Genomic DNA, 11,448 nt, shown 5'->3' with positions numbered 1-11,448 from the left:
AGGAATTTTTCTTGGTTTTTTTTTTCTCGGTGGAGTGGAATTCATCCCCACAAAAGTGTGACCCCCCCTCCCTCCTCCCCCCTCCTACCCCATAACACCTGCACCCCCTCTCCCTCCCCCCCATCCTATCCCCCCCCCCTCCTCCCTCCCCCTCCAAACAAAATGAGACTGGCAAAAATGTGCCGACTAAACGCGCTGGGGATCTATTTGTGGGAAACCGTTGTGTTTTTCAGGTAAGCGGAGGCATGAACTGGACTTCACTTCTCATAATGATCACGTGTCTGTGTGTGTCTGTGTGTGTGTGTAATATGTTACATTGGTATTGCTTCGTTGCTGTTCGGGACGTGTGTGTGAATCAGAGCTGCCTTCAGGAGGCTTGAAGGGGAGGTGACACAAATAAAACACACACACGTGTGTGAGGGGGGATCCTGCTGAAATCTGGTGAAAGTTGTCTCTGGGGTTGTGTGCTTTGCTGCACGTCGGACCGCACGGGATTGGATGAAGTTGCAGTGAATCCGGGCAGGATTGTGTGTGTGTGTGTGTGAGTGTGTGTGTGGGAGGGAACAGCGACCACTAGTGGTCATGATGTGCTCCTCCAGAGCGTCAACAGGCATGCGAGGGGACAGGAAGACTCTCAGGGCGGCCATCGAGATGACGCTCTTACCCCAGGAGTCCTGGAGCAATAACACACACGCACACACACACACACACACACACACACACACACACACACACACACACACACACACACAGGTCATGCCAGGAGACTTTTCACAGCCCTCCTTCCTTCTCTTGTCTCAACAACACCAGCGGTCGTTCAGAGCGTTCGGGTTGTAATTTTTATCTTTCGTGACAAGCGATCCATGAATCGATTACCCACAATGCATTCTGCTGCTGCCGCTGCTGCTTGTATACGTCAAGCTAAACTCCAGAGAACCAAAAGCCAAACATGCATATTTTTTGTTGTTGTTGCTTTCAGAATGAACGTGCGTTGTGTTGCTGTGTTGTTGCAGAGTACATCATCATTGCCTGCAGGCTGCAGCCAGACATGTTTTCACTTCCCCTCCTCCTTCCTGTCCTCGTGTGCATTTTGAGGTCCAGTTCCTCTTCCTGCTGGAAGCAACACTTACTCATCCCTGCATGCGCCCAGAGATGCCCATTCATCACTTTTATGCTCCACGCAGAGCCCCCGGACTAAAACCTAGCCCTTATGTTAGTCCTTGTTCTAGTCCTCATGTTAGTCCTTATGTTAGTCCTAATTCTAGTCCTCATGTTAGTCTTTATTCTAGTCCTTGTGTTAGTCCTTATTCTAGTCCTCATGTTAGTCCTTATTCTAGTCCTTATGTTAGTCCTTATTCTAGTCCTTATGTTAGTCCTTATTCTAGTCCTTATGTTAGTCCTTATTCTAGTCCTTATGTTAGTCCTTATTCTAGTCCTTATCTTAGTCCTTATTCTAGTCCTTATGTTAGTCCTTAGTCTAGTCCTTATATTAGTCCTTATTCTAGTCCTTATGTTAGTCCTCATTCTAGTCCTCATGTTAGTCCTTATTCTAGTCCTCATGTTAGTCCTTATTCTAGTCCTTATGTTAGTCCTCATTCTAGTCCTCATGTTAGTCCTTATTCTAGTCCTCATGTTAGTCCTTATTCTAGTCCTTATGTTAGTCCTCATTCTAGTCCTCATGTTAGTCCTTATTCTAGTCCTCATGTTAGTCCTTATTCTAGTCCTTATGTTAGTACTTATTTTAGTCCTTGTTCTAGTCCTTATTCTAGTCCTCATGTTAGTCCTTATTCTAGTCATCATGTTAGTGCTTATTCTAGTCCTTATGTTAGTCCTTATTCTAGTCCTTATGTTAGTCCTTATTCTAGTCCTTATGTTAGTCCTTGTTCTAGTCCTGATGTTAGTCCTTGTTCTAGTCCTCATGTTAGTCCTTGTTCTAGTCCTCATGTTAGTCCTTATTCCAGTGCTTATGTTAGTCATTATTTTAGTCCTTATTTTAGTCCTTGTTCTAGTCCTTGTATTAGTCCTTATGTTAGTCCTTCGTATAGTGCTTTTGTTAGTCCTTATTTTAGTCCTTATGTTAATCCTTATTCTAGTCCTGATGTTAGTCCTTGTTCTAGTCCTTATTCTAGTCCTAATTCTAGTCCTTGTGTTAGTCCTTGTTGTAGTGTTCATGTTAGTCCTTATGTCAGTCCTAATGTTAGTCCTTATTTTAGTCCTTGTTCTCGACCTTATGTTAGTCCTTGTTCTAGTCATTATTTTAGTCCTTATGTTAGTGCTTATTTTAGTGCTTGTATTAGTCTTTATATTAGTACTTATTCTAGTCCTTATATTACTCCTATGTTAGTCCTTGTTCTAGTCCTTGTGTTAGTCCTTATCCTAGGCTTTATGTTATAAATATGTTCTTCTATACAACCACAGGAGTCTTCCCCTGGTGGTCAGGAGAGAGAATGCAGGTGTAATTAATAAATATAAGAAATATATCAATATGTTTAACGTTTGTTGGCAATGAGATAAATCTTTCTGCTTGTTTTCTTTTATTTATAAACTGTTTACTTTCACCAACTGTTTAAAAAACCTCGATTTACACTGAACGCGCATGGAATGCAAATATCTCACAGTGTAATAATTCGGTAATGTGTTCGGGTCCCGTTTTGCATTTCCAAACCCGCGGGCGCCCGGCACGTTTCTTCTTCTTCTTCTTCTTCTTCTTCTTCTTCTTCTTCTTCTTCTTCTTCTTCTTCTTCTTCGCTTTATTGCATCAAACGCGCGGATGTTATTTCCCCCACTCGGCCTCCGAGGTATTTCATTATGTGAACTATCAAAGGCGTTTTCCTACCTGCTGCAGCGACTCCCTCATCTCCATTGAGTGTGAGTGTGTGTGAGTGTGTGTGTGTGTGTGTGTGTGTGTGTTTGCAGTTTTTTTTGCATTCAGCACACACTGTTTAGTTAATGAACCAGAGTCGGGATATTGCCGTCTCAGCTCCTCAGGCCCGGACTCTGCAGCTCCCTCCTTTAATTGATATCTCTTTCCCTCCCGTCCCGACTCGGACCCCCCCCCCAACCCCCTCCTCACACACACACACACACACACACACACACACACACACACACACACACCTCATTCCACATTCAGCCTTATTACTAAACATTGATTAGTCTGTCAATGGCCGGGGCGAGACCTGATGAATGCACATTTAATGCTCACATATATCCATCTTCTCTCCCTCTATCCATCTCCCACTCTCTCTCTCTTCATCCCGCTCCCTCTCTCTCTCCCTCCCTATTCTCACCTTCACTCTCTCCCTCTGTCTCCCTCAATCTCCATATCTCTCTCCATCTCCCTCTTCTCTCTCTCCATCTCCTGTCCCTTTCTCTCTCTCTTTCTCCCTCTCTCTCCATCCATCTGTCTCTCCATCTCTCTTCCTCTCTCTCTCCCTCTCTCTTCCTCTCTCCCCACATCTCTCTTTCCATCTCTCTCTCTCTCTCTCTCTCTCTCTCTCTCCAACTATCTCTCCATCTCTTCTCCCTCCCTCCCTCCCTCCCTCTCTCTTCCTCTCTCTTCCTCTCTCTCCATCCCCCTCTCTCCCTCCCTCTCTCCTTTCCTCCCTCTCTCTCTCTCTCTCTCTCTCTCTCTCTCTCTCTCTCATTATTCAACAAAGAGCATCTAGATTGAGATTTGAACCTGCGGGATGATAATCTCCATCCCGACCAAACCTTTAATCTGGTCTCCAGGTATAAATCGGTTTCTCCACCTCCGCTGACCGAAGAACAAAATGAAGAACGTTATTTTGAATCAGTGGAGTGAAGAGCGGCAGCAGAACGAGAGCGACCGACCCGCTGACCTCTTTCCTCTCGCGGCCGGTCGGATGATCCGAGACGCTTCTTTTATTCTGCTGTCACAACATCAGCCGAGTCGACGTCACCGAGGAGAAGAACCTCTACGGAGAACATTTTTAAATATAAGCTAAGCAGCATTTAACCGGGGCGACGTTGAAATATTGATGTATGTAAACGGTAACATCTGGAGGCCGTTTGAAGACTTCTATGTAAACTATACGGAGAAGCTCCAACAACTAAACTGCACTTTCATTACGGCTTTAAGTGTTTTCTCGGTCGCAGTTTTGAACACTTGACTTCAAAATTTAGGCAAAAAAACGAAGCAAAAACACTCAGTAATGTTTCTTTCCGCTGTCTCCTGGGTGAAAGTCCTGTGTTTTGTTTTAAAGTCGGTGTTTATATATATATTTTGCTCTTCTTGTGTAAGATTAGCGCCCTGAAACCTTCTGAAGATAAGATCCTTATCATCATAGTTAATTTGATGTTTTGTCCTCATTAAATTAGGAAAAGTCATAAAATATGAAGCAAAAATTTAGAGACGCTAAACATTGAATGGGGTCAAATTGACCCCAAAGGTAACAGGAGGGGCTAACGGAACTACTAAGCTAACAGAACTACTGAGCTAATGGAACTACTGAGCTAACGGAACTGCTGAGCTAACAGAACTCCTGAGCTAACAGAACGACTAAGCTGAAAGAACTACTGAGCTAACGGAACTACTAAGCTCAACTACTGAGCTAACGGAACTACTAAGCCAAATTAAATGAGCTTACATCGACATTACGCATATATATATATATATATATATATATATATATATATATATATATATATATATATATATATGCTCCATTCAAAGAGCTTATTGAAGGTGACGTGACAGGAAATGCATCGTGTTGTCTCTGAAACAAAAAGTGAGATCTTTACTCCAGAACACGTAGTTGACCCACTGCATGAGTTGTTGAGTTGTTGATGTTGGTGGTGCGCTCAACCCGTGACGGACGTATGAATTACAGCAGACTAAACTACATCTTTAAGGAGCAGGCGGATGAGCGAACACGCCCGTCACTTTCTGGACACCGGACAGTGACGGGGCGAGCAGCGACGCGCTAACAAGCTGACTAAACACATTAGCGGTGAAGCGTTCAGCTGCTGCTGACGGCCGCAGAATACGGCCCACGCCGCCACGTCCGTGTATCCGAGCCCCGGCAAGGTGAACCCCCGCCCGTCCTGCCGCCACCACCACGCCGTCCGCCTCTTATCGAGCGCTCGGCTGCAGGGATGATTAATCAAAACCGGCCGGCGTTGCGCCCGGAGAATGCTAAGGTGCAAAACCCCGTGACCGCCAGGGAATAGCGACGAGGCGATGGACGGGCCCTCGATGGACGGGCCCGCGAGAGCGGACGCCCGGCGTCTCCTCGCCGCGTTGCTTTCCCATAATTCAGAACTTGGTTGGCTTCGGGGAGCTTTTTGGGTTGGGGGAAGTGTGGAACGTGTTCGTCTGCGTGTTTCAGGTTCACGCACACGCCGTCAACTTTTTTCGGGAAGCGGAAGAAGACACAAAGAAAACCCTCTCCAGGGAAATTTGTGTTCAGGTGATTGAGCGACAATAACGGACAAGAATGGCTCTCGTTCTGCCGGAGAGGAAGGAAGGAAGTGCTTTCTTTCTTTCTTTCCTCCCTCTTTCTTTTTGTCAAATCAGGCGCTGGAGGTGATTTACGTCGAGCCTTTTTATTTTTTTTAACTGCTCCCGTTTGTCGCAGTGCAACCTGCAACAAATGATAAAACCTTCTTCTTCTTCTTCTTCTTCTTCTTCTTCTTCTTCTTCTTCTTCGGATCTGCCGCCACGTTAACGCAGATTGATCGGCGCCTTTCGTTTCCAGACATCCTTACTATACGCACACGAGCACGGTTCATCTGGCGTGACCTCCCCCCCCCCCTTCCTATATTCAATAAAGCCGCCTTTTTATTCTCTCAAGTGGAAACGGCGAGCGGTCCTCATGAACACGTAATCTCAACGCACGAGGGCGGGTCTTCACGTGCCGAGTAGCCGTCGGCGGGCGAGGACTCGTGCGCTCTCCGTGGGGACGATGTAATCTGTAGTTTCTATTAGCACGCAGAATATATTTTTTTTCCTCCCCTGCCGGCTGCTGGAAAGGTAACCTTGAGCTGGCCTTGAAAACCCAGCTGTGTGTGGGGTTCTCTCCACACGCACACACACACACACACACACACACACACACCTTCATCACATCGCAGGGTAAATTAAATCCGACTCCACCGGCTCATGAAATAAATTGATGTTGAAATTTGGCGATTTAGAGAAGGTCACTCGCCGTCTCTGCCAAATTATTTCAAGTGGAGGAGCCCTGGATGTCAGACGCTGTTGATATTAAATACAATAAAAAAAAAAAGTCCTTATCCTGGACCGGCAGGATTGAAACCCGAGGACAGAAGTGACTTCTTTTTTTACAGAGGGACTCAGAAAAGACTAAAGGTCTCGAAGGTTTTGTTCATTAAATAAAAAAGGTTAGCCTCCGCGTAGACGAAAACAACTAGAACGACTAAAACGATAGAACGACTAAAACGATAGAACGACGTACCTGAAGGTCACGTGACCGCGAGTGATATTTCTCAGCGCTGTAACGTTCCCAGTCGTGCCGCTGTTAGCTGGATAAGTGTCAGCGTCGCCTCCGGTTTCCCACAACCAGATTGAAAGTTCCTACCAGAAAGAAAAGAGGGTTGTTGTTTCTGTGAACGCACGAGGTCACAGTTGACGTGAGAAGATATTATAGCGGTGCTTTTTTCCCCCACAGGGGAACATAAAACTCTGTCGCTGCTCTCGTATCATATCAGTTCTTGTGAGTCGAGTCAGATTTGAGTCACACAACTAAAGAACTTCATTGTTCACAACAACTTAAAACACACAATTAGATCTTCATGTTTTTTAAAAGTCTTTGTGTTTGCTGTGACGCTAACCGGGCGCTAACTGTTGCTTTCAATTAATCCGTAAAAAAAGGTCTTTAATCTGGAAGTCTAGAAGTATCACCTGTCATCCTGTCACATGTCACACCATCTAAATGTACAGATCTTAAAAAATGAAAGCAACTAGCTACTTAGCTATGTAGCTACTTCTGCCGTCTGTTAGCTAGCAACTGCTAGCAACTGCTAGCTAGCAACTGCTAGCTAACAGAACGTAGCACGGTCACACCGTAGCCATCTTTGTGTTTGCTGTGACGCTAACTGGGCGCTAACCGGATGCTAAATGGACGCTAACTAGACACTAACTATTGCTTTTAATTAAACCGAACCAATCTCAATGCTAACATTAAGTGTTTTTGAAATGATATGAAACGTATTCACGGAAAGTTTTTTTTTTTTTTGGTTGGCAGGAGCATAAAAACGAAAATAATTCTGGGGAAAAAAATGAAACAGTAATGTTTTTATATTTGATTTTACTTTAGACAATGTACAACTCAATATGTAGTTATCATAATGATGATAATTTAAATTCTCTATAATCAAGTTATGGCCCAAAACTCTCATCGTCCAGTCAGCAGGCCGTAAAAGACCAGAATGCATTGCGGCCCTAGAGGCGTGCCGTTATGTTTTTGTTGTTAAATGGATTTCTGGATGAAAAGTACAAAAATAAAGAATGTTCAGGCGAATAAAACCACGGAGAAAACATTGTGCAGAGCGTTGTGAGCGCCACAGATTGAGGATAAAAAGGAGCCTGAGCATTAATTCAGACTTCACTCCAATCCTCTTCTGGGAGAAACACGGCAGGAAATGAAAGTCGGGGGTCAGAGTTCAGGGATCGGGGATTTATAGTGTTGCTCAAGGACTCCACGGAAAAGGTGCAGAGCTCAGCGCGGCCAGCTGCCGGTTAGCATACACTCCTGGTTCGGCCAAATTAAAGCCACTGTGTTATTTATGAACCTGCCCTCAGGCTGTTTCATTTGTTCTGCAGGTGCCTGGACCATATTTATCACCCACATCTCACATCATAACAAATCATAACACACACACACACATATTTATATATATATATTTTATATTTTTGCTGAGATTAATCTCACAAGTCCCCAAATGAAAAACCATCGACTGCTCCGGTGGAGTTTGCGACCATCTCTACAATAATTAACTTTCTGGGCAGGTTCATTTCCAAAATCTTGATGTATGATAATACATTATTGATCAGCAGACAGAGACAGATTTGCACCATAAATAACGAGAGTATATTATCAATGCGCCCCCTCGGCGAATGTAACTCAATGGGACAGAAGGAGAGTTCCTGGAAATGTTTGCCGCCGAGCTACATTTCTGTAATTAAAGTGCAGACGGACGGCGACAGAAGACGGATCTGTGGATAGTTTAGAGAGAGACGGAGACGGCCGAGTTTTCAAGTTTTCTGATCTAAGTTTGTGTTTTTTTAACAGACAACGTTAATGATCTCATTTGTTCAGTAAGGCAAGGCAAGATAATTCAAAGTGCTTCACGTAAAACCATTAAAGGCATCAAAACGTAATGCAAAAGTAAAAAGAAGATATAAAAACAATTAGGAACATTCATTTAAAATCCTGTAATTTCCCCACTGAGGGACTAATGAGGATTATCTTATCGTATTAAGAACAGTAAAACAAAACAAAAAAGCTAAAAATAGAATAAATGATGCAGTGCAGTTTTAGAAATTAAATTCAGTAGCGTGATGTGAAAATGGTTCAGCAGCAAACAAAAAGGTCTTTAATCTGGAAGTCTGGAAGTACCACGTGTCATCCTGTAAGAGGGCACACCATCTAAATGTACAATTGTCATCAGTTGTTTAAAAAGTAATACAACAAACTAGCTACTTAGCTATGTAGCTACTTCTGCTGTCTGTTAGCTAGCAACTGCTAGCTTACAGACAGCAGAACGTAACACGGTCCCACCGTAGCCATCTTTGTGTTTGCTGTGACGCTAACCGGTCGTTAACCGGACACTAACTGGACGCTAACCGGATGCTAACTACGCGTCGTGAGTAATTGATATCGGAGAGGCAGGAACGACTAAAGAGGGGATTGTCAGGGGATCAGAACCCCGGCACTGGGCTCTGCGATAGCTAAAATGGAGCTAACCGCTAACGGACAATTGTGACTCACTATCGCCCTCTCCAGGTACAAGCAGGACGGGCCGCGGCTAGCTGGTTAGCGGGCTAATCTTAGTTAACATATCTGCAACATGGACTATAAATTAAAATTATGGACACATCCTACACTATAAAAGCACCTTTTAACCTTGATATTTACTTTAATTTTTAATTATTTAAACCTTATTCTGAAAAAAATACTTCCAAAATGATGTCATTATTTAAGGTTTAGGATGAAAAAACATCCACTTGAAAAACGTGTAAAGCCCTTTGACCAAGAGCAGCCTTACACCATGAAATATATAAAACTCAGATTTAAGTTGCAAGACGTTTTACTTACAGAATATACAATGATTACGCCGAAACAACTCACTTGTTGTTTACAGATGTTGTGAAACGCTTCCATTAGTTTCACAAATGGACTATTAAATATGAAACATGCTGAGGAATCATCTGTAAGCGAGCTGCGGCCCTCTGGGACTGAAACTGAGCACGTTTGGTATTTTAAATATAGACTTCAAATTTCACTTCCTGCCTTCAAAGCTTTTTCATTTCGGACGCTTTAATATCACATGAAAGTTATGAAAGCCAGTGGACTCCAGAGTACCCAGAATGCCTTGCAGCTCCCCGACTACATGCATCTTTAAACGCAGCGGATCCAAAAGCAAAGACAGGACTTTAACCTAGGAGACAGATGTTCGTGTCCCGCGAGAAACCAGAAGTCTACCGCTAATTTAGCTAATTTAGCTACGTTAGCTGCTTAACGAACACGTGGAACTTGATTTACGGGAACAAATGTGTAATTTAAGCTGATGTGGAAAGCTGCATTCTCGCTCCTGACCACCAGGGGGGCGACTCCTCTGGTTGTATAGAAGTATATGCTTCATGTGTTAAAGCTGCATTCTCTCTCCTGACCACCAGGGGGCGACTCCTCTGGTTGTATAGAAGTCTATGCTTCATGTGTTCAAGCTGCATTCTCTCTCCTGACCACCAGGGGGAGACTCCTCTGGTTGTATAGAAGTCTATGCTTCATGTGTTCAAGCTGCATTCTCTTTCCTGACCACCAGGGGGCGACTCCTCTGGTTGTATAGAAGTCTATGCTTCATGTGTTCAAGCTGCATTCTCTTTCCTGACCACCAGGGGGCGACTCCTCTGGTTGTATAGAAGTCTATATAAATGACTCTACTTCTCTCTTGATGTATTCCCTCAGTAAACGTAGTAAACATGAGTTTATGTCTCAATCTCTAGTTTCAAGTCTTCTTCTATACAGCAAGATGTTCATCTAGTAAATTATAGTCATTTAGAGTCAAACAGACCATAAAGCAGGGGACGCTCTAGGGGCGGGGCTACAAGGTGATTGACAGGTCGCCACCAGAGACATATTTAGCGTCTTTACGTCCGCCCTTCTGGCTGTAATCCAAGATGGCGACGCCAAATCGTCGAACTCGTGGCTCCATAACGTCAGTCCACACCGTGAAGACGTCCGCCTCTCATACTCACTCTGTGGTTGTGTCTGTCTGGACCGCGGCCAGAAAACACAGGAAGTGTTACCTGATAATCTGCTCCGCAAATACTTTCCAGCTAAATTGCTCCCGCACGGACCGACAGTCCTTTAAAAGCGATCCGAGCGAGGGGGAGTTTGACTTTTTATTTGCCCCCGCGAATGTGAAAACGTGACCTTTTACTGCTGCGCTCTCTGGCGCTGCCGGAGCAGTGGAGTGTGTGACGCGGCGCAGCCATCCGAGTATCAGGCCTTTCATTCTGTAGCGCCGAGCGAGTGTTTGCCGGGGCGGCCTATCTGTTAGTGCCAGGGCGGCGAGCAAGCCCTTTTGCTTTCCCGAGTGTTGCTAAATGCCAGGATGAGATCAATTAGGGATCCAGGTCTTCAGAGAGCTTCAGGAACATAATGGGGAACACTTAGAGCTAATGATCGGAGCCGCGAGTTAGCCCACACCTCGCTCACGCGTTTTCCTCGCCGTGTGCATATTAGACACCGGCGGAGGACGACTCAGCTGTTTTCTCCTGCTTCATTTTCTTCTTCTTTTGCTTCCTCAGCATTGGCCACGGGTCTTCCGAAGCGGCCGCGGCCAGCATTGATCTGAAATAATTAAAGCAAATCCAAACTTTGATCACAGAGGACGCTCAGGGGGAAGATTATCAACGAGAGCGGACGGAGAGGCGCCGCGCCGCTAGTGATTGTGCGCGTCCACGGTGAAGTGTGTGGTCCTGTCTATTGAAGTGTGTGTGTGGATCATCGAGTGGCAATGAAAGCACTGTGAGCAACACACTGTTCGAGACTGGAACAGCAACAAAAACTGCTGTATATATATTCAGTCTGTGGATAAAACAGCCTCCGTTATCCAGGGTTAAATAGCGCGGACGCTAGTTGTAAGCGTAGTTTTACAACAATAGCGTTTTTATGTGGATATCTTTACTACTCTGATGTTCGCCACGCTGAAGGGAAGTTCTGAATTAATGGTATACCT

The 11,448-nt window shown here is 44.6% G+C and overlaps 1 protein-coding gene across 2 annotated transcripts in view; it reads left to right on the top strand.

Annotated features, from left to right (window-relative positions):
- The first annotated feature begins 156 nt into the window (after nucleotides 1–156).
- The window catches only part of glra1 (glycine receptor, alpha 1), a 97,472-nt gene continuing 86,180 nt past the window's right edge, over nucleotides 157–11,448 (top strand). For both annotated transcript variants that reach the window (XM_068572127.1, XM_068572136.1), the window contains exon 1: nucleotides 157–233. In XM_068572127.1, coding sequence (XP_068428228.1) covers nucleotides 163–233 — 71 coding nt within the window. In that variant the 5' untranslated portion in view covers nucleotides 157–162. The remainder of the gene's footprint in view (nucleotides 234–11,448) is intronic.

Source organism: Clinocottus analis, unplaced genomic scaffold (assembly GCF_023055335.1).
Source record: "Clinocottus analis isolate CAN_PGR_092001 unplaced genomic scaffold, fCliAna1.0.p SCAF_1, whole genome shotgun sequence".
Taxonomy (NCBI): domain Eukaryota; kingdom Metazoa; phylum Chordata; class Actinopteri; order Perciformes; family Cottidae; genus Clinocottus; species Clinocottus analis.
Note: the sequence above shows the minus strand (reverse complement) of the source record. Positions and strands in the feature narration are given on the sequence as shown.